Genomic DNA, 19,666 nt, shown 5'->3' on the forward strand with positions numbered 1-19,666 from the left:
TGGGAATGATAATCTGTTTTAGGTAGAAGCCTAAAAACAGACTCACAAAAATTTTTTTTTAAAAAAGATATATTGGATAGAAGTTGTAATTAAAAAGATAGTTCACAGGCTTGAAGAAAATATTTACAGATAGATAATACTTTTCATAAGTATTTTTACTCAAAAGAACTTTTACAAGTCAGTAATAAAAGGCAACTAAAAACTAACATGGTCTGAATATACATTTTACCAAAAAATACGTAGATTACCAATAATAGCACATGAAAAGATGCTCAGTATCATTGTCACTAGGGAAACGAGATAGCACTCGGCACCCCCTAGAATCCCTATAATCAAAAAGAAGACAAGTGTTGGTAAGGGTGTGGAGCATCTATGATGAGAATATAAAGTGATGCAACCACTTTGGGAAATATTTAGCACTTTTTGAAAACATTAAACATATGTAACACATGGCCTACCAGTCCTCTTTCTGTGTTACTACCAGGTAGAAAAGAAAACACATTCTTTATAAAGACGTGGATACAAATGTTCATGGTAGCATTGTTCACAATATCAAAAAAGTGAATCAGCAATACATTCTGTTAATTGGCAAATTGACAAACAAATGACCCGTGAATAACAAGGATTGAAATACTAATACAATATATGTTACAATATGGATGAACTTCAAAGATATTATACCCAATGAAAGAATCCAGCTACAAGAAAGCTCATGCAAGTGTTGACCAAAATATGCAGTGAACATTTTTAAGTTTAAAAAATTAGTACAGTAAAAGACACATTGCCATTAATCTTATTTGTTTTGACCACACGTCTCTTATCATTTTTGCTACTTTCTGAAGCACTTCTGAAGTGCCTTTTCATGAGGCTTTTATTTTCAAATTTGATCAAAAATCAGTGAATGCCACTGCTTGCCAAGTATCATACAATGGAAAGACAGGCTCATAAAAATATTGGGGTGTGTCCTCATCCACCTTGTTTCTTAGATCTGGCATCATGACCTCTTTCACTCTTCTCCAAGCTCAAAATGATCATGGAAGGTTTTGAATTGATTCAGGATATCAGGAATCCATGATAGTGCAGCTAAAGATGCAAAGGAAGACTTTCATAACTGCTTGAGTAGTAACAGAACTGAAGTGTTTGAAGTGAAGGGAGAGTATTTAGGGAGACATTAATAGTGTATGTTTTAGTTTAAAAATTTTTAAAAATATATATTCACTGTATTTTTTGACCACACCATGTATGCTGTGATTCTGCTAATATATAAGGAAAGGCAAACCAATAGAGATACAGAGTAAGTGAATTTTATGTAATTTTTATCTCAAAAAACCCTTAACTATATTATTGTATAAACATTTTATATAACATTTAAATATTACATTTTCTAAAATATAATGAAAAGGCCTCCATTCTGTTTGGAATTTCCTGGGTAATAAAGATGGCCTACTAACTGAGTTAGAATGGTGCTTGAGATAAATTTGATTTTCTTTATACTAGTCATTAAAAAATGAATTCTGATGGATTAAAGTACTGCATATGAAAACCAAGTGTACTCACAGACATAAAGTGACTTATGTTTGACGTTCATTTTTCTTATGTAGGAAAAAATATAATACAAAAAAGTTTGATTTTAGCACATTAAAACTAAATTTTAAAATCTTAGGTATGAGACAAAATAAAAAGCCATAATGAGGGATGTTTGCTGTGGATGAAGTAGATAATTTAGAATTCATAAAACTGACTGGAATTTTGAAAGCCTAAGAATCCCAAAGAAAAGTAGCCAGAAGAGCTGGGGATTTAGCTCAGGGGCATAATTGCCTGCCTGGCAAGTGCTAGGTCGTGAGTTTGATCTCCAGTACCAAAAAATTTTTTAAAAAGTAGTCAGAAGAATTTGACTCCTGGTACCAAAAAAAGAAAATACAGTATACCAAATCTCAGTAATAGAGTACTACAAAATACGAATTTCATGTGTTGGACAAATATGTCTTTTACCAGTTCTGGTGACCATTTGTGGTTAAGTAGGTTTCATCGGAATCTATGCTTTTATTCTTTTGAAGATAACGGTGAAGGAAACAAAATGGCAAACTCTTAAGAGGACATGTTTATAACTATATAACATGTTTATAGCTGTACTTAAATACTGTGTGTTCATTGTGAGACCACCATAATAAAGTAGGTCATGAAGTGTTTAGTTGCCCAGTGCATGTAAGTTGTTTATACTCTGTAATCTGTAAAATATGCATTTACATTATGTCTTCTAAAATGTGTAGGTCATGAAGTGTTTAGTTGCCCAGTGCATGTAAGTTGTTTATACTCTTTGTAATCTGTTAAATATGTATTCACATTATGTCTTCTAAAATGTACACAACTAAAAATATTTTATTGCTAAAACTGCTAAAATTACTAAAAATGCTAATGCATCTACTAAGCTTTCAGCAAGTCATAATCCTTTTGCAGGTAGAAGATCTTGCCTTCACATTAATGGCTGTTGACTGACATGTTAATGGGTATTTGCTGAGAGTGTGGGTAACTGGCAGTTTCTTAAAATCCAGTGAATTTGCTGCTTTGATTATTCCATTCATGAAGGATTTTGCTATGACATGTGATGCTATTTGACAGCATTTTATCCTTTGCAGAACTTCAGAATTCTAGGTGGTACTCTCAGACCTTGCCACTGCTTTATCCCCTAAGTTTATGCAATATTCTAATCTTTTGTTGTCATCATTTCACAATGTTGGGTAGTATCTTCACCAAAAGTAGTTTGTTTCTGAGTAACTACTTTGCTCATACATTTAAAAAAAAAAAAAAAAACTCCTCAAACACAAAAGTTTGATGAAATGGCAGCAAGTTAATCTCACCTTCATTCTCCACTTCTAGTGTATATTTCCACAATATAGTTATTTCCTTCACTGAAGTCTTGAACCCCTCAAACATCCGTGGAGGTTGGAATCTACTTTCTTTCAAACTCCTGTTAATGTTGGTGTTTTAACCTTTTCCCATGAATTCCAAATGTTCTTAATGGCATCTAGGATGCTGAATCTTTTTCAGAACATTTATAATATACTTGTATAGACCCATCAGAGAAATTGCTATGACAGAAATAACCTTAAGAGATATATCTCTTAAATAATAGGATTTGGAAACAAAAATAATTCTGTGATCTTTTGGCTGCAGAAAGGATGTTGCTTAGCAGATGTGAAAGTGGCATTAGTATTATTGTACTTCACCGAAGCTCTTGTGTGACAGTTTATTAATAAATCAGAAATCTTTTTTTTTCTTTTTTAAGCAATAGTGGGTTTCAACAATGGGTTAAAATATTCAGTAAGCATTGTTGTAAACTCATGTACTGTCATCTAGTATTTGTTATTCTAGTGTGAAAGTACAGATTGAATATACTGGTATACGTCTTATAGGATCTAAGACATTTAGAATACAATTAAGCTTCAATTTAAACTCACTACCTATCTTAGCCCCTAATAAGGGAGTTAGCCTGACCGTTGAAGCTTTGAAGCCAAGGTACTGACTTCTCTCTGTTATCTAAGTCTTACATGGCATCATCTTCTAGGAGAAAACTATTTTATGTACATTGAAATGCCATGTTTAATTTAGCCAGTCATCAGTTATCATAACTAGATCATCTAGATAAATTGTTAACACTTTTGCATTATCAATTATTAGCTTCACCTTGCATTTTTATCCTTAAACGTCATAAATCAACCACTGCTTCAGATATTTCTTCTGCAGCTTCCTTACCTCTCTAAGCCTTTACAGAATTGGAAATAGTAAGTGCCTCTTTTGGATTGTTGAGAATGTTGTGGCTAGTTTGATCTCTGCAGACCACTAACACTTTCTCCATGGCAGCGGTTTGGTGTTCCACTTTCTTACTGTTTGTTCAGACATTGCAGTAACACTTTCTATTTTCTTCAGAAACTTTCCTTTGCATTCCTAAATTGGCTTACTCGCCCAAGAAGCCGTTTTTATCTTGTGTCAGCTTTTGATATCTGTGCCTTTTTCACTGAATTAGTCATTTTTGCTTTTTATTTAAAATGAGAGATATGCAACTCTTCCTTTGTTTTGAACATAAGGAGGCCATTAGAAGGTGGTTAATTGGCCTAATTTCAGTTTTGTTGTATCTTAGGGAGTAGGAGACCATAGCAGAGGATGATAGTCAAAGGACCAGGTCAACAAGTCACCCAAAAAACATTTGTTCACTGTCTTATGAGTGATTTGTGATGTCTTTGAAACAATGATAGTGTTAACATCAAAAAATTTCCAGGTCACCATAACAGATACAGAAATATAATGACCAAAGTATGTATATGCTATTAGAAAAGTGGCACTAATAGCCTTGCTCGATGTGAAATTGCTGCCACAATTCTTTAATTTCTGGCATATCTGCAAAGTGAAGTAAAACACACAAGATATTTCAGACAAGGAGTTATATTCAAAATACGTTAAAAAACAAAAGAAGGTCTCGCACTCTACTGACGTCAGACTGTGCAAAAGATTAGAGCAGAGCTATCTAGATGGTATTAATCATGTAAAAAGACAACAAAAAATGTAAATTAGCTTCACAATGAAATAAGATATTCAATAGTTTTTTTCATGATTAGAATGATTTTGTTAAAAGAAGGAAAAAGAAACAAAAACAAGGCACCCCAAGTAGTGGTGAGGTTGTGAATTAGTCGTAGTAACTTTCATATGCGAATGGCAAATAGTAGGAAGGTAAAATGATTTTTATACCATAGCTTTGGAGAACAGTTTGGTTTCTTGAAAAGTCAAGCATAAACCTACATGTAATCCTGCAGTTTCATTATTTGCAGAAGAGAAGTGAAAAGACACTGTCTCCCAACTTCTAAAGAGATCAACATGGTATGTCCTTTTAATGGGATGTAGTGGGAAAGAAGAAACCAGTGAAAATTGACAAGAGAATAGTTAATGCCCCCAAATCATTCACTTAATTAGCATCCCCACCAAAAAGAAACAAAAACAGAGTTTTGCTGTAAGTTTTAATTTTAGTGATAGTCTACAAACCTCAAACTACTCTGTTAGTGATCAGAAGTATATGAGTATTGCCTGGGGTTGTGAATGAAAAAACTGAATTAAAAACAAGCATGAGAAAACTTTTAAGATTGTTGAAAGTATTTGTTACTTTTAATTAATGGCAGTGGTTTTATGAGTACTGTGCTATGTGTACATATGTCAACGTTTGAGGAAAAAAGATGAGTTTTAAAAATAACTACCTAAAATCATGCATAGATAGAAAAAGAACTTTGAAGGACATGTACAGAGCCTGTTGACAATATTATGTTTCCTAACAAATATATAATTAGAATCCCAGAACAAAAGGGAGCCACAAAATTTTTTTTCAAACTTTATGAAAATTGTAACACTACAGATTCAGTTAGCTCGCCTTATCCCAGTATACACTAAACTATACTAAGGCATATAATAATCAAATTGCTGAAAAGTCAGTGATACCTTAAAGCAGCCAGAGAAATTTTATGTCACCAAATGTGGGTCTCCAGGGCTGGAAATTTAGCTCAGTGGCTTAAGCACCTGCCTAGCAAATGCAAAGTCATGACTTTAATCCCTGGTATTAAAAAAAAAAAAAAGCAAAAACAAAACAAATGAGGTCTTCAAGGCACTTTGATCCTCTACATGTTACTACAGAGTAACAAAGGAAAGAAAGAGTATAGTTAAATCAGCAGCCATATAAATCATTAAAGCATATAATCACATCTTTAATGCACTGAAACAAAAAAAATTTGAGTGAATTTAGAATTTTGCACTCAAAGTGTTTTTATAAAAGGAAATAAATTTTTTTTCAGAAAGGTAACTGAAAGAATTCACTGGTAGCAAACTTGTCATACAATAAATATTGAAAGCAATAGTTGAGGCCTAAGATCTATACACAGGAAGACAAAGGTGACCTATGGGAAATATGTGAGTAGATGTAAAAGACATTTAATGTGTTAAAATAATACTTTAATGTGAAAATAATGTACGGAGGAATTTATAATAGATATATGACATAGAATGGAATGGAATCTGTGGTACTACAGTATTTGAAAGTAGATTGTGAAAAATTAAAATGAAACTTAAATCATAGTGTAGGCATTTAAACTAAAGGATATATAGTTAATAACTCAGTAGTGGCAATAAAATGTAAATACTAAAAACTACTTAACCCAAAAGAATGTTGCAAGATAGGGTTTTAGAGAAGAACATAGTCAAAAAAAAAAAAAAAAATGACAAGATGGTAGATGTATACCCACAATTTCAATAGTTATCTTATACTTTAATGGGCTGATACTACAACAACTAAAATGAGATTTTCACACTGAGTTAACCATAAAAAGAATAAAAATTGGGTTCATAAAAGGAACAAAATAGCATGGTAAGTATTCATTCAACTCTAAAGTTTCAAAAGGAGAGAAAACACAAGTGGATTTAATCCTAATTACATTAATAGCTATTAACTTAATTCTGACAAAAAATTTGTAAATTTAGAAATCCTTTATGCTGTTAATAAGGCAGAAAAGTTATAAAGAAATAATTGAAGAAAGTACACCATGGGAAAATAATTTTAAATATTCTCGGGTTATATAATGTAAAGCCATATGGTCTAATAACAAAAGCATTGCATAAAATAGAACAGGTCACCTCATAATTATAAAAGGTTTTATTTTCCAGAAAGATATAATAGTTATGAAATTGTAACCATTAATGACATAATCTCAGAACATATAAAGCAAAAATTCTCAAAACTAAAAAGATAAGAAACAAAACCATAATTTAATGGAAGACTTTGCATTACTTTTCTCAACAATTAGTAGACATTTTAAAAGTGAATTAAGAATGTAGATAACTTTAAAAGCATGATTAACATGTTATTCTAATGAATCAATATAAAGCACTGTGTGTGTATTTAGCAACTTCAGGATGATATTCTTTTTAAACATATTTAGAGAATTTTCAAAAATTGTGCATATTGACCATAAAAACAACTTCAAAAAATTGCAAGAAAACTGATTATATTGGATATTTTGACTACAATGCAGTGAAGTTAAAATCTATTTTAAAGAGGGATAAACTATCCTTTTGTATTTGAAAGTTAAAAAAGAGGCTTCCCAAAACCCATGATCAGAACAAAAGTCATTTTGAAAACTAGAAAATATTTTGAATAATAAAGAAAATACTATATTAAAAATTGTAGTGTTCAACTTACAGGAGTATTGTTTAGGTAGAAATGTATAGCATTATGTGTGCATATTAAAAAAGAAAGGCTGAATGTTAGTATGTACACTGTCATCTCCAGAATTAGAGAAATTAGAACAAATTAGAACAATAGAATTAGAGCTGGAGTAGAAACTACATAATAAGAGAACAAACCAGTAAAGAAAAATCAAGAAATCAAAAGGAATCCCTTTAAAGTACAGTCCTGGAAACAAAATTGAGAAACTTCTAATGAGCTTCATTGGGGGAACAAAAAGAGAACAATAAGGAATGAAAAACAGATTTTGGATGCTGTTAACACTGGATAAAAGCATATAATAAAAACTATGTAAAAATAGATTGAAAAAGTTCACATGAACAAGTTTTCAGAATAATATAACAAATGGAATATTTTAATAGTCCTTTGAAAGTTAATATAAAAGGATTAATAGGAGATACTTCAAAAGACTTTTGCTGCAATGAGCTACTTGCATTTCTTGAACTTACTCAAGTAGAAAAATCATTCATTTCATATTTTTTTCTGGAACTCCAGAGTAAGAGGAGCATTGCCACTCATTTTAAGAGTTATATATAACAGAGTTATAACTGTTATATCTTTCTAGAGTCCAAGGGGGAAAAGGAGCATTGTTACACATTTAATATCAAAATTTGACAGGTATATGAGAAGCTTTTGTATAGTCCAGTTTCAATGATGAACATAGGTGCAAAGACTTTAGAGAAAATAGTGGAATGATAAACCTGGCAAAACTTTAGGAATACTACAGGATAATTTGTTTTCCTGGGAATGGAAGCAGGTTAGTTTAACATTAGCTATCTAGCAGTGAAAGTCACTGTATTAAGGGATTTAAAAAGAAAAATATCATGATTATTGTAGTAGATTTCAGAATCAGATAAAATTCAACATCCAGTCATCGTTTAAAGAAAAATTCCACACAAACTAGATTTTAAAATAGTTTCTTAATCTGATGAGGTATTTAGTTTAGAAGCATACATGAAATACTGTACTTAATATTGATACTTTGAATGCTTTCCCACTTAGATTGAATATAAATCAAGGCTGCACACTATCACCACTCCTTTTGTACTTCATAATGGAGGTCCACCAAAGCAGTAAGGTAAGAAGAAAAAAGAAAACAAATATTTACAAAGGAAAAAAATTGAAATTATTACTGACAGAGAATATGCATGTATAAGCACAGAATCTCCAGGAACCTACAGATAGATTATAATTAGAGAGTTACTCCATGCAAAGTCAATATGCAGATACCATTGCTACTCTAAAAATTTGCAGGAAACAAAGTTTTTAACTAAAGATAATAATTATACCAGTGTCAGCACTGCAGTATGAATATAGGTTTACCAGGATATATGTAAGATCTTAATGTTATCTTCGGAGGAATTAAGAAACAATATAAGATGTGATTAAAACCAAATACTGGGATTGCTACTGTAAAATCCCATCAAACAGAAAGGGGCGTGGATCTTCATTACAAACAGCAAGAAGCAGTAAACCTCAGTAACAGTGTGTGACAAATTTCAGCTTCAGTGTGTCCCAGTTGTAAGCTATGATGGTGAGAATATGTATTTTAAAGTATAACATAAATCATGGATTCTGAATAGCATATTTCATTGGAGTTGCACAGTTGTATAATTTCAGATTCCAGCTTTCTAAGAAATATCTTCATGGGAGACGAAATTTTGGTCTATGGCTGTGATACTAAACTAAATGTTGACCTCCAAATGGAAAGCACTCAGTTTTCATGTGAAAAAAAAAATGTTAGGCAAGATCCAAAATCAAGGTGAACTAATGGAATCACTTGAGCTGAATTTTACCCAGAAATACTTCAAGGAACTCTGAATATTATGAGAGTTTATTATTTAAGAAATGATTTATGTAGAAAATGGCCTGAGGAATGGACAAATGATTTCATACTCCATCATGCCTATGTTCATGTAATACATTGATTCTGGCACAGCAGGTTTTTTCCAAGTAAAAACACTACAGTGTGTCCTTATCCACCTTTTTGATCACATCTGGCACTGGATTCCTGGCTCTTCTCAGAGTTAAAGATTGTGTATGTGTTGAATGTATTGAGGGAGCCACATCAGGGAAACTAATGAAAGAGAACTTTCAGAACTGCTACAGAAAGTGGCAAGAATGATTGAAGCAAGGGTGGATGTTTTGAGCGTAATTAATGGCATTGTGTGTTTTACTGTAATAAATTTTTAAATTTTAAGCATTCACTGTATTTTTCAATCACACCTCAGAACAAAAGTATTAGCTGTTTGTTTTTTCCTCTTCAGGTGTAAATCAAGGAGACGTGAACTGTTTTATTTCAGTAACCTTATATAGGTAGAGGCATACATTTTGTCCCGTATACTACAGGCTAACATCCTAAAATAGAGAGTTGCAGCAATGTTTTTGAAACACACTGATCATAGCGAAATAGAACTAGGACAACAGAAAGAGAATTTTGATGTTTATGTCTTGAGTGTTTATCCAGTATAAAACTTTCTTCTGTAGCATTCTTAAAAGTTCCTCTTCTACCTAAAATTTCCATTCATGAAAGCTAGTATTAAGGCAATATTTTACAGATATTTTTGCAAAACTCAGTGTCACAGATATTTTATTAAGTACTTACTAACCAAATACCTTGATAACTACCTTACTCAGTCAAGTGTAAGACTTTGTCAGTTGCAATATGCATCACTAGTTTATGTTGTATTATATGGAAAATGTTGCCACTTTTTCACTATAACACATTGATTTTAAGGTAAATCCCAGAGATGTTAAGAAATTTTGGATACGTTAAATGTTTTTTAAAGGATCCTATAATTATTTTTAATGATTTGTTATTTAGGAGTATCACTGAGAAAGTCTCCTTTTTCTTTCATTAGGGTCTGTCATTGCCATCTTTAGTTTTTTCCTCCCTGATGTGTACATACTTAGATTAGTTCATTTTGTTGGTTTTCTAATTATTTTGTCATCATGGGCCCTCCACCCCTCCCTCAAAACTCCATATAGTTTATAGCTCCTTGAAATTGAATATGATGTAAATGATATTTAAAAAAAGGAAAATTATAAAATCTTAAAGTTACTATGCCCAGGAATTAGAATAGTTAGTGCATTAATAAACTAGGGTTTTTGTTAACTTGACAAGATTTTCAGTAATGTTTTTCTTTAAAATTGAAAACAGTCCATAGCAATGAGCAAATTGTTTTATTTGAATTTTTACAAGTAGGTTTAAGGTTTTTTTTTTTTTTAGTAGGTTTAAGTTTTATATCACACTTTTCTCATCAGGAATCTCTCCTAGCCACTCAGTTATTCTTGTAATTGAGATTAAAGGTGCTGTTTCTAAACATTATTAAACAAATATAAATAGTATTCTAATACATACCTTCTGTAAGATTCTTCTCTCTACAGCATTACTACATAAGAAATTTGGTCATAATACAATCACTCACTCATCCTTAGCAGCAGAGATACATCCTGAGAAATGTACTGTTGGGCAATTTCAGTGTTTGCAGACACATGCAGAGTTCTTATACAAATCTAAATGGTATCGCCTGTGGCTCCCAAGCTCTAAACCTGTATATTACTGAATATTATAGGCAAGTGTAGCACATTGATAAATACTTGTATGTCTAAATAGATCATAACATTGAAAAGATGCATACATTAAAAATACTAGTCTATAGGAATCTTTCAGCTCAGTTACAGTGTTGTGGGACAGGTATCTATGGAGTTAATTTACTACATCATTATGTGGTTCTTAACTATGTTAACCCAAGAATATTTCTAAGTAGCATATATGCTTGCTTTAGTAGTTTCATGGTTAGTTGTCATTGTGACAAAATACCTGAAAATAACAAACAAGGAAAGATTTCTTTTGGATCGGAGTCTCAGAGGTTTTAGTTCATGATCACTTGGAGTATTGCTCCTGGGCCTGTGTTGAGATTGCACATCATGGTGAACATATGGTAGAGCAGAGAGACTTACCTGTTGGCAGTCAGGTTGCAGAGAGAGACAGAAAGAATAAACCAGGGACAAGGTATAGTTTCCAACACTGCACTCTTGTGACCCACTCCCTTCAGCTAGGTCCCTCTTCCTAATGGTCCATTCACCTATTGTCTTACTCACTTTGTGGTCACTGGAGCACAATACATACAATTTAAAAGAGGAGAAGTTTATTTTGGCTCAAATTTTTAATCCATAGATGACTGGCTCCAAGGCAGGGCAGTATGGCAAGAGGGGTACAATATAGTGGAGGAAGAGCAGCCCATGTCATGGTTGCCAGAAAGCAGAGAGGTAAGAAGGGAGCTGAGAAAGGAGATAAATCTTTCCAGGTCACATTCCCTTTGACTCACCTTTTCTGACAAGGCCCATCCTCCTAACATCAGATTTAGCTATAGTGTCCTTATGATTCAGTCACATTTCAGGAGCTCTGCTTAAGAGTGCAGGATACTTCTGGAGACACCGAGATATAAACAGTGTGGTTAGTAGCCACATGATCCATTCAAATTTCTAGGTCCCATTTCTGAATATTACTACGCTAGAAATCAAGCCTTTGACACACAAATCTTTGGGGGATATTTGTATCTATGTCATAACAGTAGTGAATATTTATATTTGCATATTTTCTTTACAATCATGTAATTTATGATGGTTGTGTGATTGTTTTATTATGTTGTATGTTATGTACCAGATTAATTAAATGCTTATAGTATGCTAATAATTTGCTAGTTAATACACAGTTTGTAGTTTTTAACTCCTGTGAAGCTTCCTGTGAAACTTTTCCATTAGTTAATCCTCTTCTCTCTGTTTAAAAACACAGGTTTTGAGAGTATTTTAGAAGGGCTTTATGGACCACGGCTACGAAGAGACCTCAGTTTATTTGAAGGTAAATTTAAAAATTTTATTGTAATTGTAACCTCCTGTCCCATGTAACAAATAAAAGATGGTGAGTTCAAGCCAGCCTAAACTACATAGTGAGACCCTCTCTCAAACAAATAAATGGCAGTTGTGTTAACAAAATCAAATTAAATGAACATTCAATCAAATGTCTTCTAAAAAGCTATCCCTTCAGTTTTTTTTCTTATTGTTTATAGTCTTTGTTCTTAGCTGCACATTGTGATTACTGGAAAGGAGAATCTATGACTAAGTGAATTTATACATTGACTTTTCATTATATTTTTCTCAAAATTTTTTCTAAGGTCCGAAGAGCTAAAGTTGCTATAAAACAATTTTTGGATATTGATTAAGGCAGAAGATTAATTTTTTTTTATTTTTCTGATCTTTTGCAAAGTCATAAGCCTGTAAGGGTGACATATTTCTAATCTATATACTTAGCTCTTCACTGGCATACTTTCAAAAATGTGTGGAACCTTTTTTCTATTGATCAAAGGAGATGTACCCTCAGTAGTAATACTGGTATTAATGATGCTGATAATGATTAATAATAGAAAAAAACTTTTAAACTTAACAGGAATATATTATATTTCTTATTGGGTATGTCCTACTTTTATTTTCAACTACTGTAGTAGCTAAAAAATAACTGTAAGCATTTACTCATTGTTAATGTCACCATTTTGTAAATTTGTTTTTAAACTGTGCCAATCACTTTTTTCATATATGCCAAAAATCATGATTGTTTACTTCTGTCATTTTGTAAGATTTTCTTAATAATTCTTGTATAAATTTTAAAATCAGTACCATTTGTTATTTTAGTATCAGATTATGTTCCCAAAGTGTTACATCATACTTAGTGTTTCCTTATATGCTCACCATATTTTACTGTAACTCACTAGAAAAAAAAGTTTCCATCGTATTGAAAGTGATTTTTTAATGATGAAAACTAAAGGTTTTCAAGGTGTTTTTAGGATACTACAGTTTAAGATACCTTATGTATTCCTGGTACGGACTTCTAAATGAAGTCTGAAAACATACTTGCACAGTTTTAGAATCTCAAGGAAATAATCAGATACACATGCAGAAGATATATAAGGTTGCTCATCATAGTGCTAAGGTTGTTTCCATTTCTTTTTTACTATTGTGTATTAAACTGTTTAATTATGTTCATAATTGAAACACATGCAGCCATTATTATGCAGTAGTTAATAACATGTAAGAATATTAGACTGAAGGGAAGGAAGTATATAGTATGCATACTATATACTTACCCTGTTTATGTTAAAATGAAAAAGTAAAAGATATATGTTTTTATTGAAAATGTACTTGAAAGAAAATACACTACAATGTTCATAGTTATATTTGAAGTATGCATTATGGACAATTTTAGTTTCTTTTTTCATGTAAATTTGTTTTTTCCTCGGTATCAAACATAAATAATTTTAAATATGGGAAATGTAAAAAAGTACACTTTAGCAGGGTGTGGTGATGCATGCCTGTATACCAGCACTTGGGGGAGGCTAAGACAGGAGAATCACCATGAGCTCTAGAACAGCCTAGGCTATAATAGTGAGTTCAAATTAAGATTACATAAGCAAAACCTTGTCTCAAAAAAAAAAAAAAAAAAAAACCAGGAAAAAAAAAAGCACACTTTGTACTTTCCCCACTAAGACTCTTATGAATATTAGAAAGGGAGATCTATGCTGAGTAAAATAGGAACCATGTGTATTTTTTCCATGACATTTCAGTGATATTGACCATATTATGTATATAATAATACAACAATGGCGGGTTGAACTTTTCCCAACTTTATAAAATTATAGAACTATAAAGGAGTTTAATTTTATCGCAGTTTTCATATTTATAATCACATTATTTCACATACAACCTCATGTTTTCTTAAACTATTTTGGGGACAAGGGTAGCATCTTACCAGCTATATAGGGATAAAATAATTTTTTAGTCTTTCCCATCTAGTTTTTAAAGCACCTATGAGTTATCTTTGATGTATCACCAGTGGGTTTAAGATCTTTGAGGTATTTCAGAGGACATGATATATGACTTTGTTTTCCTAAGAACCTAGTCAGTCCTCACATTTCTAAAATAACCCGTTAAAGTCGTTTGAGTTCCTCATTGCTGCATACCCATGTAGGTTACAGACATGTAGCTATGATCTCCTCTTGCACGTGATATAGGCAGTCTGGACCTTTGGTTGCCACTCTGAGAAATACCATCTCTGTTACGAGTTTGATGTTGTGTAACGTTTATTATCACCTCTTTGATCTGTGATACAATTTCTGTGATACCATAGATTAGCTGTTTTATTGTGTACTTAAAAACATAGAGCACTAGGAGAGAGCATTTTTGTAGATGTATCTGGAAGTTTATAGTATAATTCATTTTACAGAGTAAATAATGCCAGTTTTGATTTTTGATTGAATTATTTCTAAATACTATATCTGGTCAGTTTTATGTGTTAACACTAGTACAATGTACTTTCCTGCCTTACATCCTCCTAATATTTTAAGATCTTACGGTTCTTCTCTTTTAGTATACAGAGTGATCATGAATGGTGATATGAATAGTTTTCTGCCCAGTTTGGTTGGAAATCAATCATAGAGCAGAAAATGTGTTTGAAAGATGCCTATCTTACTCACCAGTATTTAGTTAGATAAATGATACATGTGTAGAACACAGCTTTAAGGAAAATGACTTCAAAATGTGCCTGTTTCGGTATTTTAACATTTTTATGGCTAAAGAGAGCTTTTTTCTTAAATCTCTTCATTTTGGTCTTTTCTTATTTTAACATAGTTTTGTATTGAATTGTTTTTATTTAATGTACTTATAAGCGCTGCTAATTATAGTTTTACTAGTTTCTCAGCTTAGGTTATGGATGAACAAAGGAAGAATCTAAAGAATCAAAAATTTAACCTGCCAGGAATTTAGCTCAGCGGCGTAAGCACCTGCCTGGCAAGTGCAAGGTTGTGAGTTCAATCTCTGGTATCAAAAAAAAAAAAAAAATTTAACCTGTGTATTTTTCTTCTTCCATCCTTTCTTTCCTTTTTCTTTCCACATTCAGTTAGAAGTACATGTTTAATTTAATTGCATTTTGGTAATTCAACTTAAAATTTGTGACCCTTTAGTCTCTGGTTTCTCTCGCTTTGTTCACATAGTTGTTTGTGTGTGTTTTTATTTTTCTTCAGAAATTAGTTTTGTTCAAAAGGCAGAATGTCCTAAGAAAATAAGTGACTGTTTTTTACTTTTAGGTCATCCCTCCTCCTTCCTCCTTCATTCCTTTTTTCTTTCTTTGCAGTGCTGAGGATTGAACTCAAGGCCTCGTGCGTGCTAGGCAAGTGCTTTGTTACTGAACTACACCTCTAATCTCAGAGATTATTATCTCTTTATATACAGGTGACCCAGGTTCATTTTGCAAAATTATAAAATATAAAAACCATAAGAAAATAGCCCTAAATCCCGTAACTACTCAGTGATGACCTCTGTTTACATTTCTTACAAATTTAAAATCTGTTTCGATATATGTAGTCTTTAAATAAAATAGTGTCTACTTTATGCACCAATATATACACTTTTTTCCTACTGTATTTCTACATTAATAGGTCATTTGGGTATACTGTATAAAATTTTAGATCACCATTTTGATTGACTATACATGATTTCATTATGCAAGGGGTTTTTTTGGGTTTTTTGTTTGTTTGTTTGTTTGTTTGTTTGTCTTTTTCCTTTTTATCGGTACTGGGGATCGAACTCATGACTGCCTGCTTGCAAGGCAGGTGCTTATGCTGCTGAGCTAAATCTCCAGCCCCTTATGCAAGTATTTATTTAGTATTTAGTATTTAGTATTCTTAGTTACTTTTCTTGTTCCTGAGACAAAATGTCTGATGCCCAAAATTAAGGTGGGAAAGGTTTATTTCGCTCACAGTTTGTAGATATTTCAGTCTATATTTGGCATGGCAGATGAGCATCACAGAGGAGAAACAGTTCATGGCACACAGAAGGTAGCAAAGCAAACAAAATGACTGTTTTATTTTATCGCTTATATCTTACACAGGCAACTTATGGTAGATAATGCTCATATTCTTAATCCTAGTGCCCTTGATCCTAGCAATTCCAGTGTCATACTTTATAACCAGCCATTTCTGAAAAAGCCCACCTATGACTGCATGAGGTTTTGGGGGAACCTCTAAACACAACCATAACATTCCGCTCTGGCCTCCCAAAGACTCATTTGTGTCACTTTATGCAAAAGACATTTAGTCCATGTCCAAGATTTGCCAAAACCCTAACAATTTTGGTAATTGTGAAAAGTCCAGGTCCCAAATCTCTTCTGAGATTGCAGATACTCTTCACTGCAAGTCGTGGTACAAAAATAAAGAAAGGTAAATACTTCTAACATTCAGTGGTACAAGATAGGCATTTCCATTCCAGAAGTTAAAAATGATCAGGGTAGTAAGGATTGGGCACAAAGCAAGACCAAAATCAGGCAGGACAAAAATTATATCTCACAGTGTTGCTTCTAGCATGCCTAGTGTTATACTTTGTGTCTCGATGTGCCCCCCACCCCGGGCTTCTTGTAGCATAGAGTTTTTTGGAGGTGACTAAATCAAGAATGTATGGATTTGTGATGCAATGCTAAGAATAAGTGTGCTAGGATTAAAGGTGAACGATTGTGAATCAGTCTACTGATTGGATTGGCACTACCCTAATCCCAGAGTCTGGATGGAAGGAGAAAAGAGATTTGACCCTTCCTTTCCTGGCTTGCTTTTATTGTTTTCTGATTCCATGAACTGTTGTCCCTCTGCTATGTGCTGCCCTGCCTCAGAGTGAGCTGATGATTCATTGAAACGTCTACAAACTGTGAACTAAGTAAACCTTTCTTCCTTTAAACTTTGGGCATTAGGTATTTTGTTTCAGTGTCAAGAAAAGTAACTAAGACATCTGGGAATCTGTGGCAAATTGGGAAACCCAAAGGGCTTAAGTGGCTCTGCCCCTGTGGCACTACCAGTGGTTGTATCTCCTATGGCTTGTCTTTGAAGCTGGCACTGCTCCCTCCGTGTAGTTTTCCTCAGTTTATGTTCCTGGCTTCTCCAAATTTCTGGAGTCTGTATTGCACCTTCATCTTAACATTCACAGCTTCATGCATGGCCCTCTTAGGTATACTGCCTGGCCTCCTAGGCCTTTTTCTGACCTCATGACTCTTGCATTCTACATGCACCTAATACCAGCACCATGTAAATGATACCAAGATCAGCTGCCAGTTGGAGAAATATCTAGACTTCTTTCTTGGCTGGAGACATTGAGTGCCTATGACCAGTTCCAAGGAACAGCTTCCCTAGGCTGCTGCCATTGTGGAACATGGTAGCCCAGAGCTCTCTTCTCAAAGCCAAGTCTTTCACATTTTGCAGTTCTAAGACAGTGAAGGGTGGAATCCTGCTGCTGGTTGTGATATCCTTAGGACATCTTTTTGTTTTCCTTTTGTGAAATACCTGACTTATTGCTAGTCTTTTTGGCAACCAATTTTCCCTTTGCTCTGTCTTTGCAGTCCACAACTTTACTGGTGTTTCCTGGCCAGATTGACAGTTGTTTTTTTGTTTTTTTTTTAAATCATTCTGTTGGGCTCTTTGCTCCTGATTGTCAACATAAATCTGGTTGAAAGACCCCAATAGTAGCTATACTATCACCTGAACATTAGACTGTCTTAAAATTTCTTCTGCCAGATTTATTAGTTCACTGCCCTTAATCTCAGTCTCAAGCAAAGTCTCTACACATGAGCAAATTTTCTGCAAAGGCATAACACACATTGTGTGGAGTCAAACAGCCAATGAAGTCCTTCCCAGCAGACACTTCCGTATCCTGGTCTTTACCAGCAGAACTTCTATCAGCCCTCTAGTCTTCTGAGCTCTGAATGGAATCCCCTCTGTTGAGTACAGTTTAAAGTATTATGAGATTGCTTCTTCAGCTATCATCTCCAAACCTTTCCAAGCTCTTCCCACAACCATTTCTAAAGTTTCCTGAACCACATGGTCAGGTATAGTCACAGCAATAACCCCACTTGTCTGTGTACCAGATTCTTTCTTTCTCTTGTTGATGAGACAAAATACCTGATACCCAAAGTTAAGTGGGAAAAGGTTTATCTAGCTCACAATTTGTAGATATTTCAGTCTGTAATTGGTTGCCTCCAAGGCAGGTTGGCATGGCAGAGGAGAAACAGTTTATGGCACACATAAAGTAGCAAAGCAAACAAGATGAATATAGCTCATTCTATCCTGTATATCTTATCCAAGCTACTTATGGTGGGTAATACTTGCACTTTTAATCCTAGTGCCCTTTATCCGAGCATTGCACCATGAAACAATTCCAGTGTCGCATTCTAGATCCAGCTACCTCTGAAGAAGCCCCACCTGAAGACCCCATGAGATTTTCAAGAGACATCTCGAAACAGCCATAATACTTTTTATTAAAAATGCCTATAAGTAAGAAGAAAACAAAAGATAGATAATAGGAAACTGGAGAATAGATACTTTGTAAAAGGGAAGAGGACCAAGAGATAGAGGAAGATAGGGGTAAGTGAGGGAGAGGGGATAAAGAATTTAAATGTGTACTAACTCCTCATCATTCTATACTAAAACATGTACTAACAAAAATTTAAAAGTCTATAAGTATAGGAATACTATAGGTATATTTCCCTGTATAAAATCTGTAGGTAGTAATAAAATAAAGTATCTTTTTAGATAGATCAGTAGAGATCAGAGCTGTTGTTACTTACAGCAACTCAGGAACCCAACAAATTGGCTACTAAAAGATTCTAAAATAAAACTATGAATTATTTTTAATTAGATGTAATACATAGTATTTAAATAAATTTACATTAAATAAACATTTAGTTTACAAGCATGCTACTGTTTTCTTTAGAAAAAAATATTCCAGATTACATCATTATCACATTAAAAGTCAACACTAGTATGCAGTAGGTTAATTGGAACTTTTACTATATATACTAGTCTTGAGAGGTTTATATTTTACTTTGTGAATTCAACTCAAAACTAGCTCCAAATTGAATAGTTTTGAAAGATGTTTTTGGATACTATTAATTTTTAATTTGTTGTCCTACTCTTCTATCTTTGATCTGTCTTATGATTCTTTACTCTTTTGAAGAAAGCATTAACTATTCTTTCTTTTGGAGTAAGGTCTCCAAAGAAGGTATGAATGTTAATAAAGGTTTGAATGTTTCACAGATTTATGTGTTCTCAGAGACGTTCCCCTGATCTAGGCTTTTCTCCATCTTTCATCTTCCATCTGCTCTCAAGGACACTTCTCCTGCCTTCATAGGACTTTTTAAGCAAAAATTTATTCTTATTTTTTACTTCAGTTAATCTTTTCTTGTGTCTTGTTAGTAAACCAGTTTCTTGTTTTGGCAAGGAGGAAGGGTTTCATAATTTTCTGATGTGAATTGACAACTATATAATGAAAACCAGAGAAGTTAGCACTGTTTTATTGTTA

At 33.2% G+C, this 19,666-nt stretch overlaps 1 protein-coding gene across 22 annotated transcripts in view; it reads left to right on the forward strand.

The window, feature by feature from the left end:
• Lcorl (ligand dependent nuclear receptor corepressor like) overlaps window positions 1-19,666 on the forward strand; it is a 171,228-nt gene that overhangs the window by 32,002 nt on the left and 119,560 nt on the right. For 19 of the 22 annotated variants that reach the window (XM_063230103.1, XM_063230097.1, XM_013147330.3 and 16 more), the window contains exon 2: window positions 12,075-12,140. The exons of 1 other annotated variant lie outside the window; for it this stretch is intronic. In XM_063230103.1, coding sequence (XP_063086173.1) covers window positions 12,075-12,140 — 66 coding nt within the window. Of the gene's footprint in view, window positions 1-8,278; window positions 8,355-12,074; window positions 12,141-19,666 lie in introns of all 22 variants that reach the window. 2 more of the 22 variants (XM_063230099.1, XM_063230104.1) reach the window with 1 other exon arrangement.

This window comes from Cavia porcellus, unplaced genomic scaffold, assembly GCF_034190915.1.
Source record: "Cavia porcellus strain 051 isolate PalLab524CR breed Dunkin Hartley unplaced genomic scaffold, mCavPor4.1 scaffold_18, whole genome shotgun sequence".
NCBI classification, from domain to species: Eukaryota; Metazoa; Chordata; class Mammalia; order Rodentia; family Caviidae; genus Cavia; species Cavia porcellus.